Consider the following 17,291-nt stretch of genomic DNA (forward strand, 5'->3'; position numbering starts at 1 on the left):
AGTGAGGATCTAGTCAGGGAACTTCTGGAGGGACTGGATGTATTTAAATCAGCTGGTCCAGACAATCTCCACCCCAGAGTGCTGAGGGAATTAGCAGAGATCATTACTGGACCCCTGGCATGGCTTTACGAGCACTCATGGTGCTCTGCTGTGGTGTCAGAGGACTGGAAGAGGGCCAACGTGGTTCCCATCTTCAAAAAAGGGAGGAAGGAGGACCCGGGGAACTATAGGCCAGTTAATTTTACCTCGATCCTGGGGAAGCTTTTTGAGAGAATTATTCTGGCACACATCCATGAGGGGCCAGCAGGAGAGATTATGCTTAGGGGCAACCAACACGGGGTCATTAGAGGCAGGTCCTGTCAGACCAACCTGGTGGCCTTCTGTGTCCAGGTCACAAAATCCTTAGATGCAGGGGTAGCAGTGGACATAGTCTTCCTGGACTTTCGGAGTTGGGGTACAGGCCCTTTAAGAGCTCCTTTATATATTTTATTGATATGATATAGTAGGCTTTGTGTAAGTAACACAGACTGTTTAATTCACTCAGTAAGGGTTTTTATCATATTTAAAAGGTGTGATGATAAGTTAACGAAAAATGAATGCATTGTTTTCCTCAGTGGAGGGCAGCAAGCTAAAGAGTCCACTAAGAAGAAAGAATGTGAAGAAGAGGAGACAGAAAATAAACTGCCAACATTACATGAAACTAAAGGTAACTTACCAACATTTTGATGTCGTGCACTATAATGTAAAGGCGGATTGGTTATTCGTTCTACCTCTCTATTTATGAACCAAATTCACCATTGTCAAAAGAAGACCCAATGTCATTAATCCCAAATAAGTTTTTCCTACTTTCCTAGTTTTTTTCCTACTTTTGTCAACCCCTTTGGGGAGTTTTTGACATTTTTTTTTGCCTCTGTGATCACTGAAGGTCAAGCCTAAAACTTCATCATAGTTGCACAAAATCTGCTCTGAACTGAACCTTGGTATGTAAGATCACTCTTTAAATGTGTTTTTCTCAACTGACTCTGAGAATAGCTAAGCTGTAAGGGTGGAAAAGTTTGTTTAATCCATCAAAAATCTATATTAAAAGAATTGTGAAAAATACAGTTAAGAATCAGGGCTTACCAAATGTAAGGTTGTCCACTTGGGCTTAATTCTGCCTGTTCCATAGGTTGCAATTTTGCAAAGGGGGTGAGAGGAAGGAATGAGTCCCTAATTCACAGTAGCTTTCATTAGGAATTAGGCTCTGTGCCCATTTTATATTTCGTCGAAGAGCACAGTCATAATCCTTACTTGAATAGTTGAAGTAATGCCATTGCAGGGCTCCTGACTCATCCAGTGACGAAACTAGACAAGGCACAGTTAATGAGCAAGATGTAACTTATTGATTTTTATCTTTGTCATTTAGTGAGTGTCATTTAGTGAGTGTACGCCAAAGAACACATTGTTCCTTTGAACATCTGCCCTGACCGTTACACATCCCCTTTTGCAGATCCAAGTCAATCTTGTATCACCTTTACACTGGTACAGTTACATTTGCTTTCTGGAAGTTTATGGAATGTACCCTGACAGGCCATAGACACCTCACATGCACTGTATTGGTTGGTCTTGTTCTCATGCTCAGTCAAGCTGATCACTGGATGAGAGGTCAGGGAGAAATTTTATCCAGGTCAGATTGACAAGAGCCATTGCAGATTTTTTGACTTCCTTTGGAGGAAGGGTGCTGGTTGACTCCTTCACATCAGGAGAGTGTATTTTTTTAACTAAAATTTTGTCCACTGCAGAATCAGTGGTATTGGTGATGTTCTCACCTTGTCTCTTTTCCCATGGTGTGCTGCAGGTTCAGTTTTGTTTGTCTCTTAAGTAGGGTGCTTTGTGGTTGTGGTGGGAGAAGTGCCACAGTGGATGTTGTTGTGGATCCCTTTGAACAAATACTTATTTCATGATTGCTAGCAAATTCAAGGGGTTGGACTCAGAAGCCAGGGAAGTAAGGCTGGTGATTATTTGTAATGAAGATTTTCTGGGAAGAGATAGGTTTTAGATTGTTAAACCTCACTCTAGTCCAAGGGCCCTGGCTCTCACTGGGGGGATCCTTTTGGATATAAAAATTAACCCCAAATCCACATTTTCCATGATTAAAATGAAACACCACTAGTATATCAGTTAGTGGAGACAAATAGTGTATCTCTGTATTAGTGGCGTTTCATTTTAATCATGGAAAAATGTGAATTTGGGGTTACTTTATCCAAAAATTGGGGATTTTTTTAGAAAACCAAGACCCCTGGTTATGAATCTCTTCTGGAGATAAGTGACCTCTTTCTCCATCTGCAGTTAGACCTAGGCACAAAAGTCCTTAAGAGGGACTGAATATAAGACTCCTCTCCTTAGCACGTCCTCTTGGCTAGCATAGGTGGCTCCTTGCTTATCCTCTAGGCCAGGGGTAGGCAAGGCTTTTTGACCAGAGTGCCAAAAAAACTACACTGTCTACGCTGGAAGGTGCCAGAGTGCTGACATGCCGGAGCCCAGAGCAACTGTTTGCAGCCTTCCGGCTGCAGCCAGCCCATGGAGCCTGGTCTGTTTGCAGCAGGGCTTGCAGCCTCCCAGCTACCTGCTGGGAGCAGCCTGGGCTCTGTGGCTGGCAGCAGCTGCCTAGAGCCCAGGCTGGCAGTGGTGTGCTGAGCAAAATGACCTTGCATGCCATGCTTGGCACTTGTGCTGGGGGTTGCTGACCCCTGCCTTTGCAGATCACATTCATGATCACCTAACTCTCTCCATGCATCGTGCATAGAACAGGGTACTTACCTTTGGGCTGTGGATGTCACTGGGCAGCAGAGTACATAAAGGTTAGGTATTGCAGTGTTCTCTATTGTAACATCTAAGTCTTTCTGCGGATCGTGCCTGAGTGCAGTTATTCGTGGTTGGCCACTGTTGCTTTTTGTGCTGATCATGTTCCTGTTTCTGCATGTCAGTAAACATCTGAAGAGGCTTATCCTGAGGAAATGGAGATTAATCCAGTTTTCTGAGATGTGACATGTTCTTCTTCTGTATGTATTTCCTACCTTGCTGTGTATTCTGAGAAATTGAGGAATGTTACCATATGTCCTGAGATCAAACAGCTCTAGCTGGAATTCAGCACACTAAGCAGATAAAGTCATCCCAGCTGAGGCTCTAGACTGATCACCATTCCTAGTCTGTGCTGCCTGCTGACCCAACAGAGGCTGTGTGCAATGGCTGCCCCTGCAGTCTCTTGTGGGCTGCTAACTATTGGTCGTTGTCATGGTTTTCCTGCATATTATTTATGCTACTTTCCTGCATGCTATTTATGCTACTTTATGCTTGTTTTGCAGTAGTCCCTTGCCTGGTTATCTACCATTGTATGATCGTGGGATATTTTACATAATTGCCCAATGCTACATTTGTCCTAAATTTTAGGGAAGATTAAATATTATTACTTATTTTGTATTATTGGAGCTCCTATGGATGCCAGATGATGTCAGTGGCCCTATTATACTAGGCTTTGTACAGAAAGAGGCAGATCCTGACCTGAGAGTTTGCAGTCTAAATACCCAAGACAGGCTAGGTATGAAGACCTGGAGTGAGGTGTGCATCAGAAAGTGCCTCCTGTATTATGGGCAGTGGCAGGCAAGATGGTGTTGGGAGTGCATGGTAGGGAAGATTAAGTGCTCTGTTTTAGCCATGTTGAACTTGAACTGACAGTGAGTCTCCCAGAAAGGACATTAGAAAGAGAGGCTGGGAGTTTTAGTTTAGTGTAGATTGACAGAGGCAGCTCTGGAAAAGAAAAAGACATATGGAGGCTATCCACATAGAGATTAATTGATTGTTTGTTTACAAGTGAACTTACAAGAGAAAAGGTGAAATGAAGTGAGGACTAACCCCTGGAGAATTGGGATGTGAAAGGTTAAATGATTAATCATTTAACTGATAAGATAACCAATTAGTTTACCAGTTATCCACTCAGGATGGGTGCAGTCTGGTGGGAGTGGGGAGATGGGGGCAAGGAGGGGACAAAAGACGTGACCAGCAGGAATCAGAAGGTAGCAGAGTAGGCAGGAAGAGTGAGAAGGAGGGAAGGGGGAGGGCAAGGGGGACTAGTGTCCATTGCTGCAGTGTGGCACCGGATGATCTGGCTCCATTTCTCAGCAGCGCGTGCTGCCCAAGCATGTGCTGATCTGTTTTGTTTTCTGTAGGGCTTTTTGATCTCTGGATATCCAGGGGTCAAAGAAACCTGCAGAAGAAAAAAATGGAGCCGCGCATGTTTGGGCAGCGTGCTCTCGCAGCGTGGAGAACACCAGATTGTGCGGTATGTGGTGCTGCAAACACGTTTGCAGCGCTGCATACTGGATAACCGCTCTCGTCTGGATGCACCCTTGTGCTTTGAGGCATGGTTAATGGGAAAAAAGGAAAATGGGCATAAAAAAAACCCAGGGAGAAATACTTTTCCAGACAAGGAGGAGCTGGGATTTTGCATTGTTTTTCTGCACAAATCTTTGAAAATAGCTGAAGATGTTTTTCTAATTATAAAATTTAAATGTTGTGAGTGTCCTGGAAAGAGAGGGCCTGATTCACCACTGAATTTTTGTACCATTGCAATTCTGGATTTAGTAAGGTTGAACTTTAGCTACACATCTGAAAGTAGTTTGAACCTGGTCTCAACACAAGTTGTACCACATGACAATATTGGATATGGGCGAATTTTTTTTTACTCAGTACTTACACCAGTGCAACCTCTGAATGGATGGACATCTTTTTGTGATTATTCTTCTTCCCAAAAAAGAATAGTTGTATTGCTATAGAGCCAATATAGTTGTGTCTATACTACGGGAGTTGTACCCCTTTAACCTCAGCAGTATAGATAAAGATGTATAGTTTCTGAGTGGTGCAGGCGGTATGTGTGCATGCCTGTGGAAAATAATGAATATGTTTCATTGTGATTTATTTAGCCATTTGTTGAGGGATTTAATGCTTATTCCACATTTTACAGATAGAGAAGAACCCAGCAACCAGAAGCCTTTTCCTCAGCCAGTCGTTTTGTCTTCCAAATTGCAAATCCCATGTCTACCTTTGCGCTGGGAACAGCAGAGCAAGCTTCTTCCAAGTGTGGTGGGAATCCCAGCCAGTCAAGTGTCTAAGTGGAGTACTGATGAGGTAGGTTTACTTCAGAAGGGCTTCCTTTGTGGAATCAGTCTTTGTAGCCCCAGCACTCAGAACATATTATTTGATTACATATATTCATTGTAGAACTGATAGAGCCCCAGATTTGCTCCATGACAAGTAAATGACACAGTAATTCTGAAGATAATTTGGGTGTCAAAGGGTGCCATTCGGTTATTCCTTGGTTGTCCGAGGGGCTGGTTTTTGGTTGTCTAATGTTGCATTTTTGGCACAAGTAGGAATTACATTCCTGGATTCCTGCATGGGAGGATAATTATAGTAATTTAGGTATGTGTGCAGACACGGCATGTGCATAAGGAGCCAGGGTACTCCCTCTTCCCCTCCACCTTTATAGTTGTGTAGTGGCCTTAGGTACCTGAAAATGTTGTCAAAACCCATGACACACACTCAGGAGAGGAAAAAGGCCCCCTTCTTCTTTTTCCCTCAATAGCTGAGTGGCGTAAGTACTTACTTGCGAAGCTAGAGACTCTGGGTTCTAGGCCCCCCTGTGCCTAGACTGAGTCTGATACTCGGTTTTTCTGACTTCCCACCACAGCACTCAAGTCACTACACGCAACTATTAGCCATTATCCAGGCTCTTTTCTGGCACTCCTTTTGGAACTGGTTCCCCCACCCAGCCCTGAGAGGGAGACACTTGTGAGATACAGGGGGGCCAGGAGGAAGAGCATAAACTGAAGACTGAGTGGCTGCTGGCCTGGCAGGGAAGGGCTCTGGATTCTAGTTTGGGCTCTTTCTCCCAGTGAGGCAATAGCTTTGTGGCACTCTCCATGCAGGGTGCTAGTGAAGAGACTGACTAATATTTAACCTGTGGCATAGTGAGAGTGTTATGTTAGGAGGTCACCAAGACCCTCTGACTTCCCTCGCAACTTCCCTAGCTGCTAAGTTTTAAAGAGGAAGAGATGGGAGCTGGCTTCTTCCCTCTCCCATTTTGTTACTAGTGCACATGCCCATTCTGTCAGTGTACAGTCCAGAAACAGATTTCCTGTCTGCATGGAAGTATCAAAAATGTGATGTAGATGACCAAAACTAGCCATGTAGATAACCAGGAAAAAGCAGAAAGTTACCCAAAGAGTTAGGTTCCCAAGAGGAAAGTGGGTGCTTAAGTAAGTCCAGAGTTCAAGACTGACAAAATCCTTGTTCAATTGGTACTTGTCCCTATGCATCTAATGTACCTAGGTGTCTACTTTTCTTCCGCTGGGCACATGCAGAACTGCCCAAACTGAGCTGCTTAACAGCTTCCCTAAAAGGTTGAACCCCCACAGATTCACAAATTAGTCATTCTCCTGCCAACTTTGCCACAGGAATCATCTCATGGGCATGCCCAACCCCACAGAAAGTGTAGTTGGTGGGAGAGAAAAAGGGGAGGTCTGCCCAAGACAGACCTTGATTTGGTGCAAGGACTTGTCCCAGGTCTCCCACATCCAGGATATTACCCTGATTTTCAGGATGTTGGGTATTGTGAGGTGAGCCTCTGTCTGTTTCTCCTGAAAAGCTTTTCCACTTTGCATCCAATTCCAAGGTCTGCCCCAGGCCTAGAGAGCTCATCAACTTTGTGTGGTTAAGGCACCACACTACTTAGTGTGGTTATTTCTGCCAGCCCACAAGGAAATAATGTGGCCAGCTTCCTTTTGTTCTCCGGCCTAATGACTAGGATAGTGACTACCATCTGACTGGACCTGGGGAAGCATTCAGATAACTTATACAAAATAAATAAAGTGGGATGGTTTTAATGGGAGAGTTTGAGAGAGACATGCTCCAGACTGCTGTACAACCCAACAGGGCATCAATATTGTGGGAGGCTGAAGACCTCAAATTTCTGTTCTCCATAGTCAGAGTAGAAATTTGAACCCAGGTCTTCCAGTTTCCAGTGACCACTCTGACCCTTGAGACTGTAGGGAAAAGGTATGTATGTAGAAAGGCAGAAAGGGGAACTCTTCACTCTTCTTCCTCTTTTGCCAGAAATAAATGATCTAGTTTAGTTTGATAATCCTAGGAAAGGTTTAATGGCTGTGAATTTCGTGTGTAGACACCTGGATTAAGTCACCCCTGTCCTTAGCATCTTCTGTTGACTGAGTTAGTTAGTCAACTTTTATTGAGGGGAGTTGTCTCCATTCATAGCAGCTGATAAAATAAGTTGTTGCCTACAAAAACTTATACCTCAGAGCCAATTAGTCTTTCAAGTACCACACTGATCTGCCTTGTGACTGCAGACTGATGCAGCTAATCACTACTATGCTACAGGATGCTTAAAAGATAGACTCTGCAACACTGAGGCCAAGTCCCTCAGTAATTCTAGTTTAAAGAATATCTGACTGATGAGAAATGTTTTGCTTCACCATGTATCAGCAGTTTAAAGCAAAACTTTTGGGAAATTATGTAGGTTTTTTTTCCCCACTCCCACCCCCAAACCTTTTGTTATGATTTGGTGGCAGGTCTCTGAATTCATACGAAGTTTACCGGGATGTGAAGAGCATGGCAAGGTGTTTAAGGATGAGGTGAGTCTGATATAGCTTTTGTTTCGCAAAGTGTAATAGAAATGATTGCTTGCCTGCCTTCCAAACTGACAGCATGTTACTTATCTACAGCCATAGGATTAAATGCTAAAACCCATCCTCAGACATGACTGCCACCAAGATCAGCTGGCCCTTTGCCTGATGGTAGACTTGAGAACCTTGGGTAAAAAAAATCAAAATGATTGGAAAGTCTAAGGCCCATTTTCAAAAGTCACACCTATGTCCACCACTTAAAGCCAGATCCAGATCACTTTGTTTGGTACCAGAACAGGCCTTAGGTAGAATTTGAGCACCTAAATTAAAGGTCTCACGCATTGCTTTCTCCTTCATTGCTCTCAACATCTGGGGTGCCTACATTCATTAGGCGCTGCTGTTTTGGCCTGAAAAGGTCTCAGTGCCTAGGCTTAGGCTCCTGCATGTGCTCAGGAGTGATCCGATTCATGCAGCTATACACATAACTGCTATCTAAGCTCCAGTACAATCTAAATTGATCTGGAGAGGCAGCTAAATCCCCCAAGAATCCCAGTCCAGTTGGTACCCACAGGGCATGCCCGGTTCAGACCAGCTGCATGGAGTGGCACTACAGGTACAAAATCCATAGACACTCTTACTTGGAAACACAGCCAGTGATAGTGGTGATTTTCCACATAATGGCCTACTACTTAGAGCACTTGTCCAGGAAGTGGGAGAGACCTGGGTTCTAAGCCCTTCCTCCTCAACCTCAGGGAATTCAACTCTACATCTTTCACCTGCTAGGAGAGTGCCTTACTCATCAGGTTAGAGCAGAGTCCACCCTCTACACCATCTTTGGGAGGTGAAATATGAGGCCATGCTGGGAGGAGGACTAGCAAGATGGAGCCTGATTCTGTAGCCCAGTGATGTGAACATTCCCACTGGGGAGGGACAGGGAATCCAGAGTCCTGGTCCCTGGTGCCAGAGTTATTTCTGCTTTTTTTATTTAAAGATTGTCTAATGGAACAGTTCCAGAAGCTGGGATGATCTAGTTGGGAACGGTCCTGCTTTGAGCAGGGGGTTGGACTAGATGACCTCCTGAGGTCCCTTTCAACCCTAATTTTCTATGATCCCCTCCCTGCCTTCCTCACAGAGTTACATTTGCTTTTGCTTGCTTACTCTCATCTGGATATGTATTGTTCAGTGGACCCAGACTTGTACTTGTGGTTTCTGTGTAAGTTAGTCCCGCTTATCCTGTCATCGGGGGATGGCAGAGTTTTAGGTAAGGAAGGTTTCCATAGGACTCTTGAAATCCTTTTTCTGTAGATTCTTTGTTCCTATTAAACCTATTAAAATAGGTTATCAGACTGTAGTCAGATAATTTGATTTTTAAGGGCTAGATTTGCCAAAGACTCACCACTACAAAACTCAGCATTGCACCAGTTAATATTGAGGTGCCATTTCACCATAGCCCTGATTTAGGTGTCTTAGTTTCTTGTATATAGCCTGTGGAAAGACAAGAACCAGAAAAGACCACAGAGTGAGAGGAGGGGTGCCTAAACTAGCCAGTGGGAAATACTGACAAGAGGCATATGCCTTAATGTGTACTCTCTCTGGGACTTGGGTCTCCCCTGGAGTTAGGTTCCTAAGCCTTTGCTTCAGAAGGTGTTGATCGTTTTTTATTTAGCAACTCAGTGGTTAAAAGAAGGGTTGTATCAGCAAATGTGAGCATATCTCCACAAGCTAGTGATGGGGTGCTCAGTTGCGCGCATTCTAGTACTGGTGCAAATTGAGATATTTTGTGTTACTCAGTGAATGAAATCCTAAAATAGTAATTGGAGCAGGGACTGGACCCACATCTCCCTGAGCTGGGCTGAATGTCCTAAGCCCTAGGCTGTGGAGTAATGCTGACTCTTGTATGGGTTTCTCTTTCCCACTCCTACTGTGTATGGCCTGTGTACAAGCCTCCTCCTCCCCCCACCGCCATGCATTGTCAGAAGGACTTGAAATGAGGATATGGACAGCTGTGACATTCATAGCGCTACAAATGTGAGCGTACAGGAGCACGAACAGTATATGGTGTTATAAACATGTCCCAAGCCCTACAGAGACCTTTCTGTTTAAAACAAGAACTCCTCTGTAGTGCTGTGCTCTGTGGCACTGCAGGTAGCATCTGTTCAGTTATATGTAGCACTACAGAGGCTGCTAAGACCCCCAGCATCCCACAGAGCTCCAGTCTTCCTCCCTACCCCCTCCACAGTGGGATGGAAAGAAAGAGTTTGGCTTCCTGATAGCTCATCCAGAAGTGTTGAGCTGTTCAAGAGCTGTAATGAAACCCTGCTGCCCCTGCTGTTGGATATAATTCTAAGTGACTTGAAAAATTACCCATGGTTCTTTGCTGCTGGGGGAAAAAGTCGTGTAGGCCTAAATACAGAGGTCTGGTATGACTAGGCTGGTATTGTAACCCTTCATGTCTGTATTTGTGCTGCCTTCCACAATTAACCTCCAATAGATTTGGCATTTCAGGAAAAAAAAATGCATGAATTATGTGTACTAAAATAATGAAGCTATAAAATTTAGAGGAACATGGTTATCTATTATTTAATGCTGTAAAAAGCTTTATCTGTGTTCAAAGCCATTTTACCAAACCTTTTGGCACCTGGAGCCAAGTCTTTTTTAATCCCCTGTGTTAAAACAGAGAAAGTAAGTTTTGATTTTTTTTTGGTGGTGGTATTTGGGGTGGAAGGGCAGCATAAGACTTATATTTGGAAGAACATTTAATTCAAGTTTAGTGACTAGGATGAAATCCAGCATCAGAGAACAGACAGTTTTGTAAAACTGATTTAACTCAAAGCAACAGGGACAGATTTGCATACAGAGAAATATAAATTCAAGCTTGTACTTAAGCCTAGTCTGAAATTAATTGGCTTGCTGGGAATTTTATTTTATAGATTGTTAAATACTTAAATTATTACAGCATCAAGCCTATTAATAGCTTTCCTTGTGTTTCTTTTTAAAGCAAATTGATGGAGAAGCATTTCTGCTAATGACCCAAACAGACATAGTCAAAATAATGAGCATTAAACTGGGACCAGCCCTAAAAATCTTCAATTCCATTCTGATGTTCAAAGCCGCAGAGAAAAATTCACACAATGAACTCTGAAAGTAATGGGAAATGTATACAAGTCAGCTTTCTCCACTGGAGCTTATGTTTTATTCAAAGCACAAAGATTCACTAGAATTGTCAAGTAAGAACTCTTGGAATGGAAGAAAAATAAGCCAGTGCTGGTGGACTATTTAAAATCTTTGAGAGCAACTACACCTGAATCCTTCTGGGAAGTGTTTGAGCCTTTAACAAGGTACTGTATAACAGCCGAGTCAGCTAGTCTTATTTACCAAATTAATGACACTATTTCTCTCATGGACTGTTAGATAGGATTCCTACCTTTATTTTGGCATCTGGATATCCTTCGCTGATTATTTATGCTATAATAAAATGAGGGAAATGGTAACATTTTCTAAGAACTCCTGAATTCTATTTCATGTATCCATTTTTCTTTGCAGTAACTTTTACTTTATGTTGTCAAAACAAAACTGGTTAGCTAAAAATGAGGCTACAAGTAGCCAGTTCAGACTGTTGCGGCTAATGCAGGTTTTGTTTCATAGTTTAAGATACAACATTTATGCTATATAAATACCACTTTATGCTACAACATAGAAGACTTTCCAAAATTCTGAAATTGTCTACCTGCTTGTAACAATTACATTGTTGAGGTTGAAATTCTAATGCTTTTTGGATAAACTGAATGTTTTTACTTTTGCACGATTATAAAAATGTTACATGGGGGGGTAGGGGGGTGTTCCACCAGCATCTTTAATGTAAGTTACCGAAAGACCAGTATAGAGAAAGCTGCAACTGAGGAATAATGTTTGACTTCACAGAATACCATTAGTCATGCTGCACCATGGTACTCCAGGTTTCTTTTCTTTTTTTTTTTTCTTTTTTTACCTGGGAGCCCACAACTGTTATACAGCACATGAAGTAAAAATGTGTGTGTGTGTGTGTGTGTGTGTGTGTGTGTGTGTGTGTGTGTGTATATTTGAGGTAAGAATTTAAAACAAAAAGAAAACCTTTTCTATGTCTGTACATTCTGGTCTTCAGTACTTACTGCAATAATGAAAAAGAGGAGTACAAAGGCTCAGACTGCTCCCCAAGATCCATGCTCAGTGCAAGGTGCTCATTTTCCTATCATTGGGGTATTATTTAGCCCTTCTTCCTAGCCTGAAGGTCACCCCAAGTTAGGAAATATATTTTAGGGTGCAAAGGAAAAGGAAAGGAGGAAGAAAAGGAAAACTTAAGGAGCAAGGTGCATGACACTTGTTAGTTCAGGCACCAATTCCTACAGTGGGTAATTAAGTAAGACACCCTTCTTTCTTGAAGGATTGTTAGAAGCATTTGATTAAGGGAAGGTGTTGCACTCCATTTATAAAAAAAAAAAGGATATAGAACAAGATGCACTTTAAATTAAGAAAGGCTAGCTACCCACAGACTAAGGATGGATCTAGAATCCTCCTTGTGAGAATGATCCACATGGGAAGAAGGTGAGAACTGGATCAGTTGGCTCATACAACCTTACAACCAGTTGGCTCAATCAATGCCTAGTGTGAAGTAAGGGGGATCATTTATCTTTGCAATTCAGAATGAGTAGAACATTCCTACTGCATAGGGTGCTGGGAGGAACATAATCTTCCTACACTTTGCTAGGGACTCCTAATTGGCTGGAATTTCTTAAGGTTTGGAGAACTCTTTGTGCCACTTTGGGTCACTTAAGTGACTGGCACCTGCCATAATGTGAGGTAAAACAGGGTCAGTGTGAAGTAAGTTGCATTACTCTATTAGTCTCCTTCCATGACATTGCATAAACAATATTTTTTACATTTTGTTCAAAGTTTGTACATTCAAATTGCACTCTTATTGTATCTACAATACAAAATAAAATCTGAATTGGAGAAGATTGTTACATTTGTGTTTTTCTAGGATTCTCAAAAATGAACTAAGCTGGTCCACAGGGCAGTGTGGACTGATTTCTACACAGCAACTCAACTGTTGGCATGATTTTATAAAATCAACTATAAAAGAGTTCTCTCCTGTTTCCCCAAACACTTGCTTAACAAAGATATCATCTCATGAGCTACTTCCTGTATCACGCAGCCCTACCTGTGGCAACAACAGTTGCTCACACAGGCATGCAGCATTTGAAAATTAATGCAACTAGTCCCCTTTTCATCTTCTCCACCCAGCTGTTCCATCCATTTTGGCTCTTTTGTATGTACTTTCCTGGGGACTTGCCCAGTTTCTCATCTTCACCAGACATTTCTCTAGGTTACAGATTAGTGAGGAGCTCTCTGTTCTTTGCAGAAGGACCTGAAAGCCTGTAGAAGCCAATGAGGTACCAAAACCATGTGAACTATCAGCTATCCCTTGCAAACTGGTTTAGGAATAGCTGATTTCTGTGGCGATATACTGGGATTTTCTTACAGTTTCCTCTTGCCTCTAGAAAACTACTGAACTTTGAGGAATTTTTGCTTATTATTTACAAGACACCTCTGTGAATATGTACTAAATGGCACAGACCCAGTCTTTTATTTAGTACTGCCCAGACCCAAAGTAGTTTCCCTCCATTACTGTCTCACACTATCTCCAATTTGATAAACATGTATCTTATCAAGAGGTGCAGCTGTCCAAATAATTTGTATTAGGAAGACTAATAAGGTTGAGGAAATTTGTTAAGAAAATGAAAATACATGAAAAGCAGTTCTGCATCTTTAAAACTAAATTCCTTTTAACGTGGTACAGGAGGTAGACTGGCAGCTATTCCACTACTTTAATCTGTCGTAAAAGTCAAACAGAAACATCAGCTCTTAATAGTTTGAGTTTAGCTCTGACACTTACCACCTTCTCCATCATAGTACTTAGGGCTTGGACACACAAAATGTTTACACTACTGTAACTGCCCTTTCTAGTGCCATGGAAAAAAGAGGAGCTATGTAACATGCATCTTATGCATGTTCAGTGTAGACTACGAAAAATCAGGGATAAATCCACAGTGTTGTGTGTGTCCGTGTTGGTCTGCAGCCTAACCCAGGGTAGCAGTTTCTTCAAGGCAAAAAGACTATTACTTCCTTACCCTACTATCAACAGATGCTGAAACAGCAATATACTATGCAGAGATGCAAGTTATGCTGGGTGTAACCAAGTTGTATATCCAAGCCCCCAGGTATATCTGCAGAACCACTAATCAAAAATGAAGCTTTAGAATTTTCCAGGCTACTTCAACTTCCTAAAATTAATGCAGGGACAACAAACTCAGGAGATCCTGCATAAATACTTTAAGACAGCTTTAATATCATGGAATTCAAATAAAGAGCATTGTCTTTGTTTCTGCAATGAAATGGTAACATTTTGCTAGCTACTTCCATTTTTCAACCACAGAAACTCCAAGGAAGCAAAGGCTCAGAGTTAAAAGAACCATGCTGGGCCATAATGTGGAAGATGATGCTGGTCACTATTGAGGCAGCCTGGTCTAACACAAAGACTCATCTCCACATAAACTGGTCCCTGCACACAAATGCTGACATGCGTTATACCTCAACTGTGCAACAAGAGAAGAGTGGCTAGATTGTACCCTGCAAAGAGGAGAAGTGAGAAACAAATCCAGAGAGAGAGAGATCTGTCTGCTGATTTCAGCTCCAAAGTACTTTTAAGAAACATTTTGTAACTTAGAACTTTCATTTAGTTGTTTCAAGTGCAATTAATCAGGAAAATAAAGGTAAGTTGTGTCACATAGGCAGGGAAGATTCTTCTTCTGGCTCTGGCCAAATTATACTATCCACAGATCCCGGGTCTGCAAATTAATCGTCAGACGCAGCACTTTTTAAATGGAAAAATACTTATTTATAATACTTTCAATAACTATTACAGTGAAACCACATTACCTCTTAATTGCAAATCTTTAACTTGTATCACTTCAAGGAAAAACACCCACATCAAACCATGAATCCAAATGCAAGGAATATAAACAACTGAGGCAGTAAAGTATTAAAAGTAAATTAGTTCACTAGTGAGTTCCTTACCTTTGACTTAATCAAAACTTGATCCAAATGGAGTAAAAAAGCTCTATCAGAAAAATAATGCACAGTTACAGTGAACTATAAAACTATTTTTCTAACACAAAAAATTATCTCGAATTTTCATTTAAAATAATGAAAATGCTCAGGTTTTAAATTTTAAAAATGACAGCAGCCCATACAATAAAAAACAGGTATTGTAAAAACACAGCTGTATTATAAATATTCATACACTTCCACTGGAAAGATGTACACTGACTTATCTTCACAACCAAAGATTTCTTTTGACAGTGCTCCAAAGGCATTCCCCTGAGACGAGTATCACATCTGTTATCAAACGGTCAGACATTCAGGTTCTTCTAGTTCTCTCTTTACCTTCACTGGGAAAGACTGCGGACATCTCACCTCAAAGATCAGCGACTCCAGAAAGTTAAGTGTGTTGTGGATCTTTTCTGGACACTGGATGTCAAACACATGGAACGCAGCCAACAGAGCAGCCAGTGCCATTGTACAATCATCAAGCTGAGCCAGTTTCTCTTTTTCTACATACAAAGCAAACTCACACGTATTAACATTGAACGGGTTTTTCACTTCCAACACTGGTGTCGAGACCTTCACCTGCAATAGAACAAAAAGCTGTAATTCATGAGGATTGCCAGTTACATTCATGTTCAAGAGGTGCTTTGAAATTGGTTAATAATTCTGTGGGTGTTTGAGACCTTCTGCATCAAAAGACACTAAGTAACATAGGCCAGGGTTTTACAATGAAGATAGTGAGCTGCAAAAAGGCTAAGGGGAGGATTCTAAGAAGTTATGCACCTAAAATCAAACTTAGGCAGACTGAATCCGAAATCATGATTTTAAAAAACCCTCACTTGGCAATTATGGAGGTGTCTAAATTTACTGGACAGTTCCCTGTTTGCCCTGGAAAGTCCCCCCGGGCCGCTACAATTTCCCTTCTGTGCTTGCCCAGAACTGGTCCAGCTGAAGAGGCTCCTGGCTCTTACTGAAGCCCCACTGAGGTAGAAGAACAGGGCAGATCAGACACACTTGCCCAGGATGAAGTTGGAGATTCATCAACCTTCTTGTCTGAAGTTGGGCCATAGCATAGAAAAGAAGACAAGACTTGGGAGCTACAGGAAAATAAGCAAGAGGGTGTTTCACTGCAGTTGGATGCTGAGATCATGCAGCTGGGTCCTGGCTTCAAAGTTCTTGCGGGGGGGGGGGGAGTCTTATCCAGTGAATTAATGTTAACTGTATAAATAGTGTTGGGAGCAGAGGGCTCTTCTTCTCAGCTAGGTCCCAACCACTAGGATACATCAAAACCACTAGGATACTCACACTCACTCTGCCCCACTCCCATGGCACTTTCTGCTGGGGCCTAGGCTGCAGCTGGAGGCATACAGGATGTGTCCATGAAGTGTTCTATGTTGAGCCCAGGTGTCTCACTTCACTGGACTAGTTTAATAAGTAGTGTCAGCCTTTTTAGACTCCAAGTCTCCTCCACAACTTCACTGAATTGAGTGATACCCTATTTCAAAAACTAAGATATTATTACAGTGCTTACCTCTTTGTACATGTGTTAGGGAAGTAGATGGGGGGAGCAGCAAGCCAGGGGCAAGAAAGCATGTTCTTACTCTCTCTACGGGAGCTGAGCAGTGTAGGGAAGGTGGCAGGGTGGAGGAAGAGAAGGAGGAGCAGCTGGGCAGGGAAAAGCCTTTGCTTCCTTCCTCATAGAGGGGCTAGGCAATGGGAGCCAGGGGAGGGAATGGAGAGGAAGGAAGAGCAGCTAGACAGAAACAAGACTGCTCTTACTTCCCTGCACAGGGATTGGGCCATAGGGGAATACCTGGACAAGGATGAGTTTGCCGTCATCCCTGTACACCTAGGAGCACCCTTCAAAATATTTCACAGCACCCTGGTCCCATCAAGAATCACTTGACTTGCTATTCGATATTCCATTTCCTTCTGCCAGGTGTGTTTTAAAAAGGAAACTGATCTCTACTCGATACCTTCAAAGATTGCATGTAGATGCCTATACTTGGGAGAGGTTTGGACTCTGAATCCTGGGTGGGATTCAGGCTCCTAAGCACCTGAGTGGTGTGGGATTTCAGTTCAGCATTTTCTGTTTGCCAGCTTTAGGCAACTCCCCACTCAGTGTGAGGCTTTTTTGGGTCACCCCTTTCCTCGTGCACTGCATATGCAGCGTAAGCACCAAACTCTGGGTTCTGGATTCCAGTCTTTGAGTGCAGTACCTGAAAGTCTTTACTTAATCAAGGCTTAAATGACTGACTCTTAAGCAATTAGTGACAGAAAGACAACCAGAACTATAGACTTGGTCCTCTAATCTTAGTACAACATCACATTCTTCCTTTAAATGTCACTTGATGATGTGTGATGTTATTAGATATCATACAAGAGACATACAAAAAAAGTCCTAATCACTGCAGCTGTCCCCCACTATGTGACACAGGAGGGAGGGTAGGGAAGGGAAGGGAAATTTAATTT

The 17,291-nt window shown here is 42.4% G+C and overlaps 2 protein-coding genes across 4 annotated transcripts in view; one reads left to right on the plus strand and one right to left on the minus strand.

The window, feature by feature from the left end:
• L3MBTL3 (l(3)mbt-like 3 (Drosophila)) overlaps window positions 1-12,668 on the plus strand; it is a 162,120-nt gene extending 149,452 nt beyond the window's left edge. For 2 of the 3 annotated variants that reach the window (XM_019538022.1, XM_019538024.1), the window contains exons 19-22: window positions 615-706; window positions 5,000-5,163; window positions 7,623-7,685; window positions 10,675-12,668. In XM_019538022.1, the coding sequence (XP_019393567.1) occupies window positions 615-706; window positions 5,000-5,163; window positions 7,623-7,685; window positions 10,675-10,818 (463 nt within the window). In that variant the 3' untranslated portion in view covers window positions 10,819-12,668. The remainder of the gene's footprint in view (window positions 1-614; window positions 707-4,999; window positions 5,164-7,622; window positions 7,686-10,674) is intronic. The other variant, XM_019538023.1, reaches the window with a different exon arrangement.
• Window positions 12,669-14,544: 1,876 nt separating this feature from the next.
• SAMD3 (sterile alpha motif domain containing 3) overlaps window positions 14,545-17,291 on the minus strand; it is a 67,285-nt gene continuing 64,538 nt past the window's right edge. Inside the window, exon 11 of the mRNA XM_019538028.1 lies at window positions 14,545-15,401. Coding sequence (XP_019393573.1) covers window positions 15,117-15,401 — 285 coding nt within the window. The 3' untranslated portion in view covers window positions 14,545-15,116. The remainder of the gene's footprint in view (window positions 15,402-17,291) is intronic.

The sequence above is a fragment of the Crocodylus porosus genome, unplaced genomic scaffold, assembly GCF_001723895.1.
Source record: "Crocodylus porosus isolate Cpor-Errol unplaced genomic scaffold, CroPor_comp1, whole genome shotgun sequence".
In the NCBI taxonomy this organism is placed as follows: domain Eukaryota; kingdom Metazoa; phylum Chordata; order Crocodylia; family Crocodylidae; genus Crocodylus; species Crocodylus porosus.